Here is a 23,362-nt window from a genome sequence, read left to right as displayed (position 1 = left end):
AGGACCAGTCACTAGACTCTGACAAATAAAAAATAATTGTCCACGGTTAATGACTTACCCAGTCTCTAGTACCGAGAGATATTGTAAATCATTTGTCCCTTATTTTACTCGGTATTTTAACGATGTTGCCTTGAAAAATAGTTGATGTTTGATACAATTTATTTCAGGTATTTGTCTGTGAGTGCTTTTATTATATCAACTATTTATATAATTAATTATTTTGAAATGTTCTATATAAACGGTTACTATTTTAATCGTGAAAATAGATTCCCGACTTGTATTAATTTTTTTATGGCTCATTTAATTTTTTCGACCTTGAAACAGCAATTGCTTTTTCTTTTTTTTTCTTTTTTTTTGTCATGACATGCTCATGTTACCTCCAGCTATTGCAGTGAATAAAATATATTCTATTGTAAATTACAATAAACAACAGAGGCAATCTTAAACCGAGCAGAAACTGACATGATTAAGGGTCACAACCCCTATGCCGTCCCAAGGCCAGAACACCATTTCCGCTTTACTGATACAAATCAATATGCATTGTCACTTAAATATAGATATGGTCATATTTATTCTTTAAAACCTTAATAATTGTTGATTTATTAAAGTTATAAAACTGAAAACATCTTATTTTTTCCAATTACATATGCTATATGTAAACAGTGAACAAGCTGCGTAACCTGCAGCCCTTGCCCTGAGGCCTAGGGGGGGCATATGTGTTCTTCGGGCTATTTGAAAAAAATTGCCAATTGTCTTTGTGTGGGGAAACAAGGGGATAGCTGTGCTCTGGTCACTTTGACCATTAAAAAGTGGACTGGAACTTCGGATGACCAATCAGATGAGTCCCTTCCAAAGCATATACAGACACCCTTTCTATAAGAACTTTAACTGCCCTCCGATCACTGACTCTTAAAAAGGGCACTCGAAATTCAGATTGCTAATCCAATCTCCGAAGTAGATTATATATATATATATATATATATATATATATATATATATATGTATAATAAATATATATATATATATATATATATATATATATATATATATATATATATATATATATATGTATATATATATATATATATATATATATATATATATATATATATATATATATATATATATACTTCGGAGTCCTCTCCGAAGTATATACTATATATACTTATATATATATCTATACGAAGTATATATATATCAGGGCAAGGGTTGTACGTTGTGCCCTGGGGGATTATAACGTTTTTTATAGAAAGGTTGGTCGTATATACTTCGGAGAGGACTCCGAAGTATATATATATATATATATATATATATATATATATATATATATATATATATATATATATATATATATATATATATATATATATATATATATATATATATATATATATATGTATATATATATATATATATATATATATATGTATATATATATATATATATATATATATATATATATATATGTATATATATATATATATATATATATATATATATATATATATATATATATATATATACTTCGGAGTCCTCTCCGAAGTATATACGACCAACCTTTCTATAAAAAACGTTATAATCCCCCAGGGCACAACGTACAACCCTTGCCCTGAGGACTGGCTGTGGGGGGGGGGGCTATTTGCTATCTTCAAATATATAATTCCTGTACTTTTTCAACTACGCTTAACAAAATAGATATCTGAAAATTTTGATTGGAAGTGTTTGGGAAAATGATGGGTGTCGGAGGGGGGGGGGTTGTTTGCTCTCTGATCACTTTTGACTAATAAAAAGGACACTAGTCCTCTCAGTTTTCAATCGAATGAGTCCTTTTTGAAGTTTCTACGGTAATCTATAAAAACCTTATATGCCTCAAGGGCATATACATTACACCCTTGTCCTGAGGGCTTGGGAGGGGATTTTCATCTTCAAAGGCACAATTTCCAGCTCTTAAACTATGTTGAACAAAATGACTGTATCAAAATATGGATACGAAGTCTAAGGGAGTGACTGCCTTGTGGGGGGGGATTTCTACGACAACGCTTTCTATAAAAACCTATATGCTCCCAGGGCATAACTTACAACCTTTGCCCTAATGGCTTTTAGGGGGGAGGGATTCGGGAGTTGTCATCCTCAATGACATAATTTCTGGACCTTTAAACTACGTCAAACAAAATGGCTACCCCAAATTTTGTTTGGATGTGTTTGTGGAAATGGTGGGCGTATAAGGGGGGCTAGTCGCCCTCCAATCACTTTCGGTTATGAAAAAGAGCACTAGCCCTATCAATATCCAATCCAATGAGTCGTTTTTGAAGTTTCTATCACAGCTCCCTCTATACGAAGTGCCCTGGTCTAAGACCGAACAAGAAAGTCATGCTTGGCCAATATTGTTCTTTACTTAGGCAGCGCTATTGCGCTACCTATAATATCAAAATCCATTTTTTAGAGTTTACTATTGAGCCGCGTCTTTCCCTACTTCCAGTGCGTTATCACGAACTGTTTGATTTGTGTCTCCATAATCTTAAGTCCAATTTAAAGATAATTAGAAAAAAGAGAGAAGAAAAATAGCAATTGAGTTAACATTTTGATTTAAGTTATTTCGTAACTAACTTTATAATTGTGCTAATTAGCTTCGGATGATGTTGTTCTTTTTCTAAGATGAAATTGAGGTTCGAATCACGGAAAAAGGAAGTAGTCTACGCATAAGCAAGGTCAACTTCTAAGAGTAGTTAGGAAGTTGGGTGGACAGGAAATTTTATTTCTGAATGAATCGTATCCCAACAAGTTCGTCTTAAAGATAAACTTGTATATATATTGTTCTTGGAGGATGCCATTCTTCTCGAAATTGTACAGCTTAATAATTGAATATTTTTATTTTACTTTAGAAATATTTGTGTGTTAAGAGATGAGCTCTAACCCCCCAAATCAGCTGCATCTGCATTGCAGCGTTATAATTTTTGCCCCTGGATAACTCTCCCGAAAGATCTCCACATAAAAAATTTCAGAAAGAGAATGTAAAAAAAAATGAAAAGAATTTCGAAATATAATTCTGTCAAACACCCCCCCCCCTTGCAGAATTTCCCCTGGAATACTCACTTCCCAGAAATTTCCCTTTTCAAGGAAGATTCTCCCCATATAAATCCATCCTAAGCACAAACCCTCCCCCAAAGCAAAATATAAGTATACATCCCAATAACAAATGCTATGCGTTAAATAATGGGCGAATTTCATAACTTACAGGCCTTTCCCCACGGGCTGTGGGGGATCATTTTACACCTAAAGACATAATTTTTCGATGTTTCAACTATACTGAACAAAATGGCTATGTCATAAGCTTGATCAGATGATTTTGGGGAAAATTGGTGTGGGAGGGGGTCCAGTTGCCCTCTATTCTTTTTGGTTATTTGAAAAGGGCACTAGAACTTAATTTCTGGTCGAAGAGCGCTTTCCCGATTCTAGGATACAATATGATCACTCCTGGGTTGATAGGAGTCGATATAATCACTCCTGGAAAAAAAAAAACTAGGAAAAACAAATGAGCCTTCTTTCGATATTCTAGGACCATTGGGTCGATATGATCACTCAGGGGGAAAAAACGAAAACACAAATAAACATGCATCCGTGATCTTTCTTCTGGCAAAAATTACAAAATTCCACATTTTTGCATATAGGAGCTTGAAACCCCTATAGTAGGATTCTCTGATACGCTGAATCTAATGGTGTTATTTTCATTGCGATTCTATGACTTTTAAGGGGTTTTCCCGTTTTTTGAAAATAAGACAAATTTCCTCTCGTTTGTAAACTTTGATAGGTAATACGAAACTTATATATTTGTAATCGGCATAAAAATTTGATTCTTTTGTTGTGTCTATTGGTATCAAAATTCTAGTTTTTATGGGTTTCGATTACTATTGAGCCGGATCGCTCCTTACTTGTAGTTCGTTATAACGAACTGTTTGACTAAATGCTAAAAATATAGCAATAAAAGTCAAGCTTTGTTAACTAAAATCCAATATACAGATGTAATTGAGAGGAGAGTGGTTCATAGTAGACTCGAGAATACACAGTTCCAAGTTAGCTAAGCTAGGGATGGAGCTATGAATTATCTCAAATGCAATAAACAGAAGTGTACTAAATTCAACACTTTAAGATGCTTTTGTAAGTTTTTTTTCATTCAAGAAATTAAGCACAAAAGAGGTCAGAGCAAAAATTTGCTATTTTGTAAATCCAATAAATCTGGCAACTTAAATATTCACTTAATCGTTTTGAATTATCAGATTTGGAATTGAAGAATGTTGAACCACTGAGTACGTACGATTCACTGGCTTAAATATGAGAGAAGGTGAGGAGACAATTTGTTGTTTCATTTCATTTTTTTTAGCGCAGGTACCGATCTCCAGATTCTCTGCCTTTGCCTGAGAGCGCAATGCGTGGTTGTTGTTTCACGGAACTTATTAATTCAGCCATATAATAACTGAGATAATTTGACTGAATTATTAGCTCTGGGATTGACGACTTTTGGACATATCATTATTTAGCCATAACACTACTGGACACTTATTTAGCCATGACTGTTGGACACTTATTAATTTAGCCATATAACTACTGAGATAATTTGACTGAATTATTAGCTCTGGGATTGACGACTTTTGGACACATCATTATTTAGCCATAAGACTATTGGGCAATTATTTAGCCATGACTGTTGGACACTTATTAATTTAGCCATATAACTACTGAGATAATTTGACTGAATTATTGGGTCTGGGATCGACGACTTTTGGACACACATTATTTAGCCATAACACTGCCATTTATTTATTTAGCCATGACTGTTGGACACTTATTAACTTATTTATATAACTAGTGAGATAATTTGACCGAATTATTAGGTCTGGGATCGACGACTTTTGGATACATCATTATTTAGCCCTGACACTATTGGACACTTATTTAGCCATTTATTATAATTAATTGACCTAGATAATTTGACCCGAGATAATTAAAGATAATTATTAGGTCTGGGATCGACGACTGTTGGACACGTCACAGAGTAAGCCCGTCGGTGTCTTCGCTGGTCACAAAGATGGAATCGCCTTTGTTGACTCGAGAAAAGACTGTCGCTATTTGATAACCAATTCAAAAGATCAAACAATAAAATTATGGGATATGAGACGGTTCTCTAGCGAAAACGCACAAACAAATACAAGGAAAGCTGTTGGAAGTGCTCAGTGGGATTATCGTTGGGAACAACTACCGGTGAAGTTTAGTGAGTACAATTTATTTTTAGTGACAATTAATATTTCAAGAACTTGCGTGCGGAGGGTTTTGTTTCAAGTGAGGGGAATCCTTGGAAAAGAGCCAAAAATAAGGTTAACTATATTGAAAATGTAAGAAATGATAAGACTAGTGGAAATCCAGAAGTAACAGGGGAGGCATCTGGTTATTTACGCTTTGCTGAAAGATTAAATTTTTTAATGAAACTACGCCAAAATATGTTACTTAATTATCGAAATAGTGTAATTAAGAGGTATGTCTTTTATTATTGGAGCACATGTTAAGCCCCTACAGGAAAAGTAGATGGTTGAAGAGGTGCAGCTCCCCGTAAACCTGCCTATTTATTTAGGTTCAACCTCGCTTTCTACTCTAATCTAAAATAAATGTTTTTATTTTATTTAATTTTATACAAGTATTGGTGCTTCCTTGTGTTTTCTCGATCGGAGCATTGTGACGAGGTTGTCGGATAATGATCATGGGACTACATAACATGCACATCTGAATGGTACTTTCAACTATTCTTATAGGTAGTATCATTTCAATAGAAATAAGGATTCTCATGCGTTTCGTTTGATTCACATACGACTAGATTTTTTTAAGTTTCAATGAAATATAGGGCTCTTACTCGTCTTGTTCAGATATTTTTTATTATTATTATCCATATTTAGTGCTAATCAGAAAAGGGCTAAATTTTAAGTCTTGGGCTTTATTTTCAGCTTCAACCTTGCTAAAAGTTAAATCTCTGTTTAACCTTTTTTCAAGGATGGCTGCTTTACCGCGTTTTACGCTCTGACGGGGATCGCGTTTTTTGCCCACGTTCTCATTATGACGGGGTGGATGGATAATTATTATGAAACTATAGCTAATACATGTATTTGAATAGCACTTTTCACTATTTTCGTGTCGAACGCCTTTCCTAGAATTTAGAATTATAATTCGTTGTGTTCAAATTCTGTCTTTCCATTCGAATGTAACCCAATCTTTTATACATTACCTAAAATTGATTATAACTTATATTGCCCTGCTTATGTAGAAGAAATAGAAGGTAAATTTAATCTATTATCTATTCAAAGACCAATCTTACCCTATTGTCACTTAAAAAGGGTACTAGAACTTCTAATTTCCATTCGAATGATCCCTCTCGTGACATTCTCACCTATCTCGAAATTTTGATCGCGTGGCTGTGGGAGAAGTGGAAGGGGCCTAGTTGCCCTCCAATTTCTTGGTCACTTAAAAGGGGCTGTAGAACTTCTAATTTCCCTTCGAGTGAGCCCTCTCGCGATACTTTAGGGCTACTGGATCGATACAATCACCCCTGGGAAGAAAAAAAAAACAAAAAAATAAAAATAAACACGTATCTGTGATCTTTGTTCTGGCAAAAACAAAAAATTCCACGTTTTTGCGGATAAGAGCATGAAACCTCTGCAGTATGGTTCCCTGATACAGTGAATCTGATGGTATGATTTTCATTGAAATTCTATGACTTTTAGGGGGTGTATCCTCTCTTTTCGAAAATAAGGCAAATTTTCTCAGGATCGTAATTTTTGATGGGTAAGACTAAACTTGATGAAAATTGTATATTTAAAATCAGCATAAAATCCGATTCTTTTGACGTACCTATCGGTATCAAAATCCTGTTTTTTTTTTGGGGGGGGGGTTACTACTGACCCTGCTCCCACCTTACAGTTCTGTTTGAACTGTCGGTCTGTTTTTCTGTGAACTGTTTGAAAGAATTACCATTACTACAACAACAACATTATCGCTAGTTGCATAAACTCGGGGTGACCATTTCTGATTAAGAAAGAAAATCACCATTATTTTTTATTTTTATTTTTTTGTCTTCTAATAATTACAAAATTTTCAAAATTACATAGGGAGAGCAATCACCAAAATTGTTAGTATACCCCTAGCAACCCTGGGCATGACCAGCCTAATGTCACCCAATCTATATACTTTTATCTTGATTGTCCACGACCATTTAGCACTAATCAACGATTGAAGAAAAAATTAGGCGATAATATTTTAGAGGAGATTTATTCAGCTAAATTACATGACCTTGCCCAGGTGTGGATCCAGGAGACACAGAACCACCTTTCCCCACTAGAATGTCAGAATTTGCACTGTTTACTGGGGCAAAGGGATGATAAATATGGATGGGGAGCCCGAGTTCCGGTAGTGCAGCCCCCGACCGCACCTAAACATAAATTCTGTATTCGCTGGTCTTGCCCGTGGGTTTTTGTAATCTCTTGTATATTTTTTTCTCCAAAGTTTCCTGTAGTTAGTATGTATTTAAATAAAAAAAACTAGTTTTTTTAACTGAAAGTAAGGAGCGACATTAAAACTTAAAACGAACAGAAATTACTCCTTATATGAAATGGGTTGTCCCCTCCGCAGTCCCTCGCTCTTTACGCTAAAGTTTGACTCTTTGCCACAATTCTACTTTTTAAAACAATTAAAATTTTGATGGCTAAGACTAAACTTGATGAAACTTATATATTTAAAATCAGCATTAAAATGCGATTCTTTTGATGTAGCTATTGATATCAAAATTCAATTTTTTAGAGTTTTGGTTACTATTGAGCCGGATCGCTCCTTACTACAGTTCGTTACCACGAACTGTTGGATTGGTTTGTTTTTTTGAATTTACAGCCATCTGAGTAAATGTATTTGTGTGTTTCTCCACATTCTGTGTTGATATTGACTTCAGGATGTGATAAACACTGGGCATTTATTGATCTCTTTGGAGAACTTTGATCAACGAAAGTGGTTCTAATTCCGGAAGGAAAAATTAAATTAGTCTCGATGTTTTTTTTTTTATAAATCGGGATTTTTTTTCATTTTTAGAAATCGTAATGTTTTGAGTAAAAACAGAAATTGAATAATAAAAAAAGTCTATGAAATGAGCAATAAAAAAAGACAATACTATGTACGTAAAACCCTCTTTATAAAATGACGGATAGTAATTAAAGTCCCCAAAGAATAGGTGAGCCTTTTTGGTCTTTTTGAGCGTCGTAAAGGATTTTTTTTATAAGTAGACAGGAAAAACTATGAACAGATTTTTTTCGTGGTTTAACGTTTTCTTTCTTTTTATTTATATTAACTTCAAGTTTTACTAATTTTTATTTTTTAAAACAACGTTGCCAACTTGACTAGTACAATTCACGTGACCTGATCCAACACTGTTCAACTGCTTTGATGTATAGACCATAGACTTTTTTTTTTTTTTTTTTTTGGTAATTTAACATTTTGTTCATAGGAAGATACCCGTTCTCTCTGTTGGAAGGGGATACAAGCATCATGACATATACTGGACACAGAGTTCAACATACCCTTATAAGGGCACGTTTTTCACCAAAGTTTTCAACCGGGCAGCGGTTTATTTATTCAGGATGTGCCTCAGGTGCTTTAGTTGGTAAGCTTATGATTCTTGCTTATTGAATTAAGACACATATCAATTGAATTTTAGGATTAGTCATGCATTTCTAACTATTAAAGGTCAAAGCGTACGTAAGGAATTTTTTGGGGGGAGGGGGACACGATGAGCCGGTAATTTCTTCGTAAAATTTTGTAAATTACTAAAGGCACTAGGTGTTGCAACTTTCTTTCAAATGAGCCTGTACCCTGTTCCCTGTTCTCCCTGTTCAGGTCTGTACCCTGTTTCAGTTCTCTCCTAACAGCTATTTCAGCTCTAGTAGCTCTCCTAGTAAAGCTGTTTCAGTTCATCAAAAAAAATTTATCGCAGTGTGCTGCCTTCGCAAAAAAAAGTGATTTTCCTAGTTGTTCTGGATGGGGGCTGCAAGTTTCCATTCGTTTTGATCTGTTGTCTTTTTCGAGGGATTTCATGCTTTTTTTCGAAATTTCTATAAATTACTTTTCGAAATAACAGTTTACTATTAAAACTAATGGAAATAATAGTTACCATTCCTAATCAGTTACAATTTGTATTTTTTTTTTTTCATCATCCAGTTTTGTTGTATTTTTTTTTACGTGTTTTTGAATTTTTCGTTATTTTGGGCCTTGGTTCATTCTCTACTAGATTGCAGCTATCGCTTCAACCATGATATAACAGCTTTACCTGCTTCTCAGCCTCTTCAGGTCCCATATGACACTGTTTTTATTAGCAAACCATAAAATTAATCTGACCGCCCAATCGAAGGGTAGCCTAATTATAACTAGGTTGCCGCTTTCGCTTAAACCATGATATAACTACTTCTCAGCCTCTTCAAGTCCTATAAGGCGCTCTTTTTGTTAACAAATCATAAAATTAATCTTGCGGCCCAGTTGAAGGGTAATTAAAACTAGGTTGCAGCTACCTATACTAGGTTGCAGCTATCGCTTCAACCATGATATAACTGCTTCTCAGCCCCTCCAGGTCCCATAAGACACTCTTTTTATTAACAAACCATAAAATTAATCTTGCGGCACAGTTGAAGGGTAATTAAAACTAGGTTGCAGCTACCTATACTAGGTTGCAGCTATCACTTCAACCATGATATAACTGCTTCTCAGCCCCTCCAGGTCCCATAAGACACTCTTTTTATTAACAAATCATAAAATTAATCTTGCGGCCCTGTTGAAGGGTAATTAAAACTAGGTTGCAGCTACCTATACTAGGTTGCAGCTATCGCTTCAACCATGATATAACTGCTTCTCAGCCCCTCCAGGTCCCATAAGACACTCTTTTTATTAACAAATCATAAAATTAATCTTGCGGCCCAGTTGAAGGGTAATTAAAACTAGGTTGCAGCTATCGCTTCAACCATGATATAACTGCTTCTCAGCCCCTCCAGGTCCCATAAGACACTCTTTTTATTAACAAACCATAAAATTAATCTTGCGGCCCAGTTGAAGGGTAATTAAAACTAGGTTGCAGCTACCTATACTAGGTTGCAGCTATCGCTTCAACCATGATATAACTGCTTCTCAGCCCCTCCGGGTCCCATAAGACACTCTTTTTATTAACAAACCATAAAATTAATCTTGCGGCCCAGTTTAAGGGTAATTAAAACTAGGTTGCAGCTACCTATACTAGGTTGCAGCTATCGCTTCAACCATGATATAACTGCTTCTCAGCCCCTCCAGGTCCCATAAGACACTCTTTTTATTAACAAACCATAAAATTAATCTTGTGGCCCAGTTGAAGGGTAATTAAAACTAGGTTGCAGCTACCTATACTAGGTTGCAGCTATCGCTTCAACCATGATATAACTGCTTCTCAGCCCCTCCAGGTCCCATAAGACACTCTTTTTATTAACAAACCATAAAATTAATCTTGCGGCCCAGTTGAAGGGTAATTAAAACTAGGTTGCAGCTACCTATACTAGGTTGCAGCTATCGCTTCAACCATGATATAACTGCTTCTCAGCCCCTCCAGGTCCCATAAGACACTCTTTTTATTAACAAACCATAAAATTAATCTTGCGGCCCAGTTGAAGGGTAATTAAAACTAGGTTGCAGCTACCTATACTAGGTTGCGGCTATCGCTTCAACCATGATATAACTGCTTCTCAGCCCCTCCGGGTCCCATAAGACACTCTTGTTATATCATGGTTGAAGCTATCGCTTCAACCATGATATAACTGCTTCTCAGCCCCTCCAGGTCCCATAAGACACTCTTTTTATTAACAAATCATAAAATTAATCTTGCGGCCCAGTTGAAGGGTAATTAAAACTAGGTTGCAGCTACCTATACTAGGTTGCAGCTATCGCTTCAACCATGATATAACTGCTTCTCAGCCCCTCCGGGTCCCATAAGACACTCTTTTTATTAACAAACCATAAAATTAATCTTGCCGCCCAGTTGAAGGGTAATTAGAACTAGGTTGCAGCTATCGCTTAGGCCATGATATATCTGCTTATCAGCCTATAATATCAGTCGACATAACTACTAAATTATTTCATCTTTCCTTATTTATTGTTGATATTAGATAGTTTTTTTATTGGTTTTAGCCTGGAAAATGATCTCTCTCCAGAAGTAATGTTTACTGGAATTATTAAGAATATTTCACAATTTCGAAAAAAAACTGTTCATTTTGATGGCAGCATATATATATGCTTTGCCAAAGGGGAAGTCATTTCGATGTACTCAATTTAATTTTATGACACTCAAAGTCTATTAAGATAATGTCTTCGTATCCGATATAAAAAAATGAGTGACTTCAGTAATAATCCAACCTATAGTCAACTTCAGGGAAACATCAAATGTGGAAGAGTATTTCCAGTTTAAAAAATAAAATAAAAAGTTAAAAATTTATTTGATTTCTTGGTTGTGAAATGAAAAAGCCTACATTTCGTTATTTTTTCCATTGGTCGGCACAAATATTGAATTGATTTTGTCTTTTATGTGTTTACCGTTTGGACAGCAAAAAAAAAATATTTAATGACCAATAGTTGCCTCTGGCATTAAGAAAAAACTATCTCAATCTCGTACCGAAATCGGTACGTTATAGTTCTAGCTATCCATTATATAATGACTAGCCTCCATATTTTTTGCAGTTTATGATGTTTTGACTGGAAAAATGGTGAAAAGGTACAGGGATCATAAGAATTGTGTAAGAGATGTGGCTTGGCATCCCTACAAAAATGAGATAGTCACATCCTCTGTGAGTACTCTCTCTCTCTCTCTCTCTCTCTCTCTCTCTCTCTCTCTCTCTCTCTCTCTCTCTCTCTCTCTCTCTCTCTCTCTCTCTCTCTCTCTCTCTCTCTATCTATCTATCTATCTATCTATCTATCTATCTCTCATCAGACTTCTTTATTTCATTCAATTAAAAAAAACAAGTTTTTTTTAACAGAAAGTAAGGAGCGATGTTAAAACTTAAAACGAACAGAAATTATTCCGTATGTATAAGAGGCTGGCCCCTCCTCACCTTCTCGCTCTTTACGCTAAAGTTTGACTCTTTGTCAAAAATCTAGTTTTTAAAACAATGAAAACTTTAACGTAAAGAGTGAGTCGTTGATGAGGGTACAGTCTCTTTTGTATAAACCCCTCCAGCTCACAAAAAACTCCTTCGTGGAAATTTCGTCCAAGGAAAAGCGCACCTAACCGTCAAATTCTTGCCAGATAGTTCCATCTTTGTTGAGGATCCCACCTCCCTGTAAAATGGCTTGTGGACGATTCACCCTGAAATATTTTCCATGCATTTATTCATTTGAGTAAGACTTTAATCTCTAATCGGTTTCTCGATTACTTCAGAAATGCCCCCTTCCGTGGAAACCATTTCCCAGAAAACAAAACACGTATAAGAAAACCACTGGATAATTCCCTAGATTATCTCCACATAAAAGGTTTGGCAAAGATTTCATAACTTACAGCGGACTGTGGGGGGTCATTTAACACCTATATACTTAATCATTTGATCTTTCAACATTACTGAACAAAAAAGCTATTTCAAAATTTTGATCAGATCATTTTGGGAAAAAAGGGCTTGGGAGGGGGCCTAGTTGCCCTCCAATTCTTTTTGGTCGCTTAAAAAGGGTACTAGAACTTTCCCGATATTCTAGGATTGCTGGGTCAGTACGATCACCCCTAGGGAAAAAAAGATACGGATCCGTGATCTTTCTTCTGTCAAAATACACAAAATTCCAAATTTTTGCTGATAGAACCTTGAAACCTCTATAGCAGAGCTCTCTGATACGCTGAATCTAATGGTGTGATTTACATTAGGATACTATGACTTTTAAGTGGTTTTTCCCCTTTTTTATCGAAAATAAGGTAATGTCTTCAGGCTCGTAACCTTTGATGGGTAAGGTTAAACTTAATGAAATCTATATATTAAAGATCAGCATAAAAATACAATTCTTTTGATATACTTATGAATATCAAAATTCGTTTTTTAGAGTTTTGGTTACTACTGAGCCGCGTCGCTCATTACTTACAGTTCGTTACGATGAACTGTTTGATAGTTTTCTTAATTACAAACAGGCATCTAACTCACCCGACAGAATATTCTCAGTGAAGGCATTGGCCTTTTATATTACTATAGACCGTATTCGTCCTTTATTAGGTTGCATCTAACGCTACAACCACGATACTAGAGAAGAACATCAAAGTGACAAGTGTTTTTTATTGGAATAATATTCTTGGGATGAAAGGTTGCCTTAAATCGTGCTGTTTGGCCGTCCTACTGGTACCAACGGGAAGTATAGCGTCCTCAGATCTGCTAGAGGAGGCTGTAAGAAAACATTTAATGGAAGTAGAAACACATTGGAATGGAATGAAATGTAAGGCTGATCAGGGTTGGGTGGAACAGGGGTGTGCGCAGCTTGACTAGTGATAGTAGACTTGATGATGTGATGAGGTGTTAGTAGAAGTAGTATTAAAAAAAGTCCACAAGTATAAAACCAAATGTATGCTACTTTCTGTATCTGCGACACCAGTCGATATAGATGAATATTAAATAAAAAAAAACTAGTTTTTTAACTGAAAGTAAGGAGCGACATTAAAACTTAAAACGAACAGAAATTACTCCGTATATGAAATGGGTTGTCCCCTCCGCAATCCCTCGCTCTTTACGCTAACGTTTGACTCTTTGCCACAATTCTACTTTTTAAAACAATTAAAAACTTTAGCGTAAAGAGCGAGGGACTGCGGAGGGGACAACCCATTTCATATACGGAGTAATTTCTGTTCGTTTTAAGTTTTAATGTCGCTCCTTACTTTCAGTTAAAAAAACTATTTTTTTTTTTATTTAATTTCTGAACGTTTTGAACGAATTAATGCATGTTTGATTTTGGCTCTCCGCACATAAATCATTGGAATGAACTTAGTATATTAATTTTTTTTTTTGGCTAAATGGCTTTCTCTTAGTTTTGATCAGACGATTTTGAGAAATAAGGGGTGGGGAAGGAGGCCTAGCTGCCCTCCAATTTTTCGGTTACTTAAAAAGGCTACTAAAACTTTTAATATTCAACGAACGTTTTTATTAGTAAAACATATACGTAACTTAAGAATTAACTTACATAACAAACTTTTATATTCTTATATTTTTATTATGTGTACGAGGGGGTTTGTACCCTCGTTAATACCTCGCTCTTTACACTAAATCGTAAGTTTTGTCCCAATTCTTTAAAAATGACCCCTGAATCAAAAAGGCCGTAGAATAAATAGTTGAAATCACTAAAAATATTTTAGCATAAAGAGCGAGGTATTTATCTCCTCCTAAATACCTCGCTCTTTATGCTAAGGTATTTTTAGAACCCCTCATATGCGTAATAATCTCTGTTCGTTTTAAATTTCAATGCTATTCCTTACTTTCATTTGAAAAAACGTTTTCATATATTTTTTTTCATTGTTTTTTTTTTATAGTAATGCTAGAAAATCCTGCCCCCTTTTCATTGAATTTTTCTTCCCCCATGCCATATTCCTCAAAGGAAAGATCCTCCCACAAAGCCCTCTCCCATCAACCCCACCCCCAAACCAAAAAATCCCCATGAAAACGTATGTACACTTCCCAATAACCATTACTATATGTAAACACTGGTCAAAGTTTGTAACTTGCAGCCCCTCCCTCAGGGATTGTGGGGGAGTAAGTCATTCCCAAAGACATAGTTATTATGGTTTTCGACTATGCTGAACAAAATGGCTATCTTAAAATTTTAATCTGTTGACTTTTGGAAAAAAATGAGCATGGGAGGGGGCCTATTTACCTTCCAATTTTTTGGTCACTTAAAAAGGGCACTAGAACTTTTCATTTCCGTTAGAATGAGCCCTCTCGCGACATTCTAGGACCACTTGGTCGATAAGATGACCCCTGGGAAAAAAAAACAAAAAAAAAACAAACAAACAAATAAACACGCACCCGTGATTTGTCTTCTGGCAAAAAATACAAAATTCCACATTTTTTAGATAGGAGCTTGAAATTTTTGCTATAGAGTTCTCTGATATACCGAATGCGATAGTGTGATTTTCGTTAAGATTCTATGACTTTTAGGGGATGTTTCCCCCCTTTTTCCAAAATAGGGCAAATTTTCTCAGGCTCGTAACTTTTGATGACAAAGACTAAATTAATTAAAACTTATATATTTAGAATCAGCGTAAAAATTCGATTCTTTTGATGTATCTTTTAGCATCAAAATTCCGTTTTTTAGAGTTTCGTTTACTATTGAGTCGGGTCGCCCCTTACTACAGTTCCTTACCACGAACTGTTTGAAAAGAAAATAATTCGGTATTTCGGGGCTTCTGACATTATTACTCCTTTGCGGAAGTTAGGCTCAAAATTGAAAAAGGATTATATTTTTTCTCTGGGCCCCTTCCACCTCTTAGTTCGTTTATTTTCCCGTTAGTTTTCACCTGTTTTCGCTTTATAGTTGTGTTATCTCTTAGCAGTTCTTTCGTTAGTTGAGTTATGGCTGTGGTATATATGTTTTATCGCTCGTATAGTTGTGTTATTTTCAAATTATACTCCATAATAGAGAGGCTCCGAACACCCAGCATTGTATATTAAGCTCTTAATTTGACGTTTTTTTCTAACGTGACCAGATTCGTCCTGCGACCTTTTCATTGAATTTTTTCCCCCATGGCATATTTCTCCAAAGAAAGATCCTCCCACATAGCCCCCTCCCTCAACCCTACCCCCAAAACCAAAAAATCCCCCTGAAAACGTCTGTACACTTCCCAATAACCATTATTATATGTAAACACTGGTTGAAGTTTGTAACTTGCAACCCCTCCCCCAGGGACTGTGGGGGAGTAAGTCATCCCCAAAAACATAGTTATTACGATTTTCGACTATGCTAAACAAAATGGCTATCTCAAAATTTTGATCCGTTGACTTTGGGAAAAAAATTAGCGTGGGAGGGGGCCTAGATGCCCTCCAATTTTTTTGGTCACTTAAAAAGGGCACTAGAACTTTTCATTTACGTTAGAATGAGCACTCTTGTGACATTCTAGGACCACTTGGTCGATACGATGACCCCTGGGAAAAAAAAAAAAAAACTAACAAATAAACACACACCCGTGATTTGTCTTCTGGCAAAAAATGCAAAATTCCACATTTTTGTAGATAGGAGCTTGAAACTTCTACAGTAGGGTTTTCTGATACGCTGAATCTGATGGTGTCATTTTGGTTAAGATCCTACGACTTTTAGGGGGTGTCTCCCCCTATTTTCCTAAATAAGGCAAATTTTCTCAGGCTCGTAACTTTTGATGGCTAAGACTAAAGTTGATGAAACTTATATATTTAAAATCAGCATTAAAATGCGATTCTTTTGATGTAGCTATTGATATCAAAATTCAATTTTTTAGAGTTTTGGTTACTATGGAGCCGGACCGCTCCTTACTACAGTTCGTTACCACGAACTGTTTGATCCCTGTTTCTTTACCCCTAGTAAGTCTGAGCTAGTCTTTTTGAATTTAACCAATTTTTCTATTTACAGACTATTTTTATAAAATTAAGATTACCATTTCTGCATTAAAAAAAAATTCTCTGCAATTCAAGTGCTGTTTTGGTACTTGAAGTTATTGATTTTTGTATATATATATCTATATATATAAAAATAAGTTGTCTGTGGATCTGTGGATCGTGGATCAGGTGACGTCATGTTTCTGTGTCGGCTGACGTCATGAAATTAGTTGTCGTCATTTTTGTTATGACGATGCTTAGTATATTGTAAAACACATTAATTTGGTTAATAATATACCATTTAAAACACCAAAATGAACATGCTGGAGTAGTCACTCGGTGAGAGAGGGTGTCAGAACGGAGAATGAAGGTCCCAGGTTCAAATCCTGGTTAGGCTAAAAAAGGTAAAAAACTAAAAACTAAAAAAAAAACTGAAAAAACTAAAAAAAGGCAAAAACTACAAAAAAAATAAAAACTAATAAAAAATAAAACAGCCGAAAAACTAAAAAAACTAAAGAAACTAAAAAAAGGAAAAAACTTAAAAAACTAAAAACTAAAAAAAAACTAAAAAAGGAAAAAACTGAAAAATAGAAGAGAAAAAGAAAACTAATAAAATTAAAAATAAACATAAAAAAAAAATAAAAAAGATAAAAACTAAAAATAAAGTAAAAAGAAAAAACGAAAAAAAAATAAAAAAGCTAAAAAAAAGGTAAAAACCAATAAAAAACTAAAAAGAAAAAAGGTGAAAAACTAAAAAAAAATTTAATCTAAAAAACTAAAAAAAACTAAAAAGGTAAAAACTATAAGAACTAAAAAAGAAAAAAAAACTAAAAAAAGGAAAAAAACTGAAAAATAAAGGAGAAAAAGAAAACTAAAAAAATATAAATAAAAGTAAAAAAACTAAAAAGATAAAAACTTCAAAAAAAAACTAAAAAGAAAAAGAAAGAAACTAAAAAACCTAAAAAAAGGTCAAAACCAATAAAAAAAAACTAAAAGGAAAAAAAGGGAAAAAATTAAAAATTTATTTCATCATATACCAATTCAAAAACGAATGTATACCGGGATGACGACCGGGACACAGGGAATATAAATGACACAACTACAACGGGGACGCCGGGGGCACAGGGGGATATAAATGACGACCGGGACACCGGGACACAAGGAATATAAATGACGCCCGGGACGCTCAAAGAGAAATCACAGACTGGGACACCGGGACACAAATGACGACCGGGACACAGGGAATATAAATGACGACCGGGACACAGGGACATAACTACAAAGGGGACGCCGGGGTGCACAGGGGGACCAACTAGGTGTTGGGGTGGCGCGAAGCGCCACCCCAACAGCTAGTATATATATATATATATATATATATATATATATTACTGTCTTCCGCAATTAGGAACCGACTTGATATTATATAGCTTTCTGTTCTACGGAATCCCCGAACTCCTCTGAAATCCTCCATTGATTGTATGTGTTTTACTTCGCAGTGTTGACCTTTATTGACAGGGAAATAGACTTTGCTTCCTGATTTTTTTTTAATTTTTTTTTTTTATGGGACACGTGAGATTTTTGTTTTAGAATTGCTTTAAAATTTATTCAACTGAGAAAGTCTCAGTATAAGATGGATAATTTTTTTCTAGAAAGGAAAGACGGGATTTAAACCTCCTCGATTCCCGTAAGAATGTGAAAAATTCTTTTCACATTTCATTCTTATTCAGTAGCTGAAAGGGCCTATAAAAACATCTTTTCGTGTTCCAAGTCCCTTCCCCATACATCATTTTTTTTTCTCTACTGCCTCCTCTTACTGATGCTAAAATGTAATTCCGTCTTTCTTTTCAGTGGGATGGTCTTATGTGTCGATATTTTGTTCGTCGGCTTATGGTTTGTTATATTTAAAGTTATAATAAAGAACGAACTCATGGCTATACTAATTGGCATCTTAAAATAATTATATTCCGGATCGCAGCGTTAGCTAGCAACCTAGTAAGAGACGATCATGTTCAACACTAAAAATTGTGATAACCCGTAACTCCTTCCAAGTCCCTTCTCCATACAACTTTTTTTTTATCTCTTCTGCCTCCCGTTTTAGATGCAAAATTGTAATTCAACCTTCCTTTTCTTTTCAGTGGGATGGTACTATGTGTCGATATTTTGTTCGTCGACTTATGGCTATTGACGATGAGATAGTTGAAATCACCTCCCCTTCCCCACATCCAGATGAATCAGCATCTGCTCGATCTCTATCATCTTTGCATCCAAACACCCGTCGAAGTCTAAGATTATCTGCTAGACGAAATGCACGTGTTTCAAATGAAGGCTGGACAACCGTTCATACGGGATCTGAGAATGAAGGGCAGGATCCTAGAAGGAGCTCTAGAGTCTCAATCTCCCAACCGCAAACTCCATCCAATCTTCGTCGAAGTGCTCGTATTCTAGCTCGTCAGCAAGGTGATTCATCGGCTGAAGGATGGACCATTAATCATAGTACTTCAACAGATAGCATTACCATGTCAAGTGTCAATCCACCCAGGTGAATTATTGATAATGGTTTAAGGAGGAGAGTTTTGTGCTCCCACCATCCTAATCAATAGCTTTATATTTTTTTCTAAAAGCAGAAGTTCGACCTTATAGAACTTACCTATGAGCTGAAAGGCTGAATCTTTTATCTGTGAGAATATGTTGCTATCATTTTGTTTAAAGAATATATGCTGAAAGGTAAGGCTTTACATTTTTTAATTAAAGTTTATTGCTATGATTTGCCATATTGCCTCCTTCGTCATTTCTTTTGTATTGATAAGAGGAATATTAATCCGAAAGAAAACAAATGAGGATGTATTTTTAGAATTAATTTTAGGATATTAGATGTGTACAACGCTCAATGGCTAATGCAGTCCACTTGTAGGTAAGCTCTAAAGGGTGGTTTTTTCTGTATTTGTTTTCTTTCCTTTTTTTTCAAAGTCTGGGCGTTAATTTTACGGTAAATCCTTGTCTTTTCTGTATATAAGTGAATATTTATACATATTATTTGATAGTACAATATTGGTTTATTGTCGAAATAAAAGTATATTGTTTTTCAACAGAATTGTTTCCACACAACAGGTATGTTTTCTACGCGTTCGTGTGATCCTCGGCCCATGAGAAACTTCTTGGGCATTTAGATGTCACCGACCGTATCAATTTATAATGCTTGAATTTTTGGTAAAGTATTTAGAAAGGCTATTGCAACTGTCCTAACATTAAGAATGAGGCTACTCGTTGGCCAGTAAAAAACAGAATTGTATTTTCCTTTTTGAAAATTAAAAAGATATAGGTAAAACTTGATTGTTGTCGTTTTTAAGCTGATTTTCTGTCTTAAGTCTTTTTGATTTTTTGAAAAAAAATACCATAAAAACTAGTTCAAAAATTAGAAAAACTTGTCTAAATAAATTACCTATTTTTTCAAAGTCTAACTCGCTCAAATCTTACCAGAAACTGAGTGTAGAGTGTGAATTTTCATGTTCAAAAACTGAACTTAATTTTTATATTCACTAGATGAATTTTGCGTAAGAGCAATTAGTAGCTCTACGTGCAAGGAACGTCAACATACTCATCTTAACTTTAAATTCAACGTTGTTGTAAAGGCAAGCCCGTTGAGCACACCGTTGGTTCCGCAACTAATTTCGAAATCTCGGAATTTTCACAATTTTTCCTTTAAAGGCTTACTTTTGGCATTTTGATTCTTTGTACCAGGAAGGTAAATGACCCTCCAAAATTTGAAGTGCGTATATAGACCTTGTATGCATTAGGAAGAGAGCTTTTACCTTGGAAGGGCCTTGTAAGAAGTAAAAGTTCTTGTCCGAGATATAGTTAAGGCTTTTGCTTGACGATTCTTTAGTGGTTCCCACCAGAACATTTTTGAGGTGTCAGTATTGTCTCATTAACCTGTGGTAGGGGATCATAGATTATATCTGTATTATTTATGGACAAAAATGATTATAGTGAATTGACGAAGAATTTTGTTAAAGTACTTCAAATAATAATTTAATTTTGTTCATGAATTTCTCGGTATTAAATCTTATCATTTGGAAACTTCTATAGTTTGAATCATGCGCATTTTTGCTACTTTGATTTTATTAAATTTTAATTGGGAATGTTGTCACTTTTAAAATGGCATTGCCCTCGGGGGAAAATTCTTTGTAAAAAAGCTTAATAATATTTTATATATATATATATATATATATATATATATATATATATATATATATATATATATATATATATATATATATATATATATATACTGTATATATATATATATATACATCTGTTAAACTTTTTACCAAAAGTTTAACAGATGTATGCACGTAAAAGCGGCATCGCTTATCATACTATGGTGATTAGACCCAAAATGTGTTCAGAGAGCTTTTAGATTCCATGTTTTCTACATGATCCATCTATTTCGGGTATTTGTTTTTAAGATGCCCCCAGCCGCGTTTGTGTCTGTTGTAGTTTTAAGCGCCGTAGGTATTGGAAAAATTGGCCTCTCATATTTGTTCGAACTTTGCTTAACCCAGTCAGAGCGCGACGAACTCAACTACTTTATTAGAAATGAATCAATGTATATTGTCCAAGGGGTTTTACAATACTGAGAAAAATGAATTACTTCTAGACAACATACCAACGATAAGCCTCAGAGATTATCTCACTGAAAAGGAGGCGGTTTTTGGGGGGGTTGGAACAAAGGGAGCACTTACCCGGGAGCAAAATTTCAAATAAATAACCTAACGGTTATAACCACTGTGGGATTTTGAAATTCTATTTTTATTAAAGTAAAGTAACAGGGCAGTTACCAGTAAGCATAAGCGAATTCAATCTGAAATTTATTTTTCCTATATCTTCATCGCCACTCCCTGAAAATAAAATTAAATAGACCGAATGTAATTAATTTTTTTTTTTGTTAAAAATTCGACTTGAAATTTTTGGGTTGTCAGGGGGAGTGCTTTTCAAGATTTCGCCCAAGACAACAGAACCGTCACTGAACTGAAATAGCTTTGTACTAGGGAATTAGGTCACATCCTAATTTTGTCAAATCATCACTTTGACCTCAAGTCTCTTGTTACATTTATTGAAGGTTTTAGCGTAAAAGTAGTCATGATTAGAGTATAAAGGATCATAAGTATTCTGAATCTTAGGAAATGTATATACACATTGCGGAGATGGTGAAATTGAATATTGCTACGGGACATCACTGTTTACTCAGCAAAAAAAAAATGACGTTCGGGTCGCACTCAGGCTTTTAGGCCCAGCGCCGATGGGTTAACTATTTTGAAACTAGAATTTCTAACCGATTGCACACAGAGCTGTTTGGTGATCATGGCTTCGAAGTAGAGTGGGGGCCAGCCCACGAGGCAATCCAGATGAGACGGGTTTCCAATCAGTCTAAAATTCGTTCCATGTGAGCCTCGAGCAATGGTCACAGCTGCGTTGCAAAGTGTTGCCCCCACATTATCGGGAGCTACCGTATTGATAATATCCAATCATTTTGGCTCCCAACACATCAGGCCAGGAATTAAACGTGAAATTCGTAGCAGAGGTGGAGAAGCATCAAGAACTGTACAACTATAAACTTCCAGCCTACTCAAGGAAAGACGTGACAGAGAAAGTTTGGCAAATGGCGACAGCTGAAATAAACATGTCAGGTAAGAAAATTTTTAATATATATTTCAGACTGTATAATTGTTTGTTTTTTTATGAAAAATATGAAGGTTTGCAAACTTCTTATTTGACATATAAAAAAAAATATACATTTCAAAATAGCCTAATGCTACTCCGTGTTTTGCCTACCTAAAATGAGTTTCCACTGCAAGGTGAAGAAGCACGAAGAGAAAGGAAGTAGTGTGCCAGATAATTCCTTATAGTAGTTGGTGAAAATCCGTCATTTATCACCAGCATTCGTATTTATATGTTGGAAGGCATATCCACCACCATCTCTTTAATTGCACAATCGTGAGTCCTGTACTCCATTCCCTCTCGGCTCCATACGAAGTTGTGAAGGAAGTCAGTTCCTCATACGGGACTCACACCTTGTCAGTAAAGCTAATAACGTTTACTAAAAGTTATAAAGCCGTTTTTTTTTCATTTGACAATCTCTTATTATAGTCGGAAAGAAGCTAAAGGTTGTATGAATTTACCAAGAAAGTCAGCTAACTTGCTGTAAAGCCAAAAACTAGCCGTAAAGTGACAAAAAGTAAAATCTTATGTGAACTGGATAAATTTTCTACCAAAATTTATTGGCGTCATGAATACCCTATATCAGAGTCTTTTTAAGGAGAATCTGAGGGTTAAAGTTAACAATGAACCTTTTTATCGTCAATTTGCTATTCAAATTGGTAAATGTGATCCTAGCTTAGGCAAATTTGATATAGGAAGGGGATATAGTAATGGTAATAGACTGCTTTAAATTGTAGGAACCTAGTTAAATATGGAACATTCGAGTTCTATTTATGAATGGAATATTGTTTTTTTTTTGCTTGCCGTCAAGCTGCGTATTTCACAGGGGGACAAAATAAAACTGGAAGTTTTCAAAGTAAAATTGCTAATTTTTAACGTTTCTGTTTTAGAAAAACATTTATTTAAACTTTTAGTGTAGTTTTTGATGAACGCTATTTTGATCTTGGAAGAACCCTCTATTAATAGTATGTGTTTTAGGCGATGCGTAAAATCACTTTACACTCATGCTATAGAAGCTAAATTTTTTTATT

At 35.0% G+C, this 23,362-nt stretch overlaps 1 protein-coding gene across 2 annotated transcripts in view; it reads left to right on the top strand.

The window, feature by feature from the left end:
- The window catches only part of LOC136041236 (DDB1- and CUL4-associated factor 11-like), a 76,008-nt gene extending 56,304 nt beyond the window's left edge, over positions 1 to 19,704 (top strand). For both annotated transcript variants that reach the window (XM_065725828.1, XM_065725829.1), the window contains 4 exons: positions 5,017 to 5,266; positions 8,531 to 8,686; positions 11,770 to 11,876; positions 18,749 to 19,704. In XM_065725828.1, coding sequence (XP_065581900.1) covers positions 5,017 to 5,266; positions 8,531 to 8,686; positions 11,770 to 11,876; positions 18,749 to 19,156 — 921 coding nt within the window. In that variant the 3' untranslated portion in view covers positions 19,157 to 19,704. The remainder of the gene's footprint in view (positions 1 to 5,016; positions 5,267 to 8,530; positions 8,687 to 11,769; positions 11,877 to 18,748) is intronic.
- Positions 19,705 to 23,362: the final 3,658 nt, after the last annotated feature.

The sequence above is a fragment of the Artemia franciscana genome, unplaced genomic scaffold (genome assembly GCF_032884065.1).
Source record: "Artemia franciscana unplaced genomic scaffold, ASM3288406v1 PGA_scaffold_1180, whole genome shotgun sequence".
Lineage (NCBI taxonomy): Eukaryota > Metazoa > Arthropoda > Branchiopoda > Anostraca > Artemiidae > Artemia > Artemia franciscana.
The sequence above is the reverse complement of the archived record's forward strand: the minus strand, read 5'-3'. Positions and strand labels throughout refer to the sequence as shown.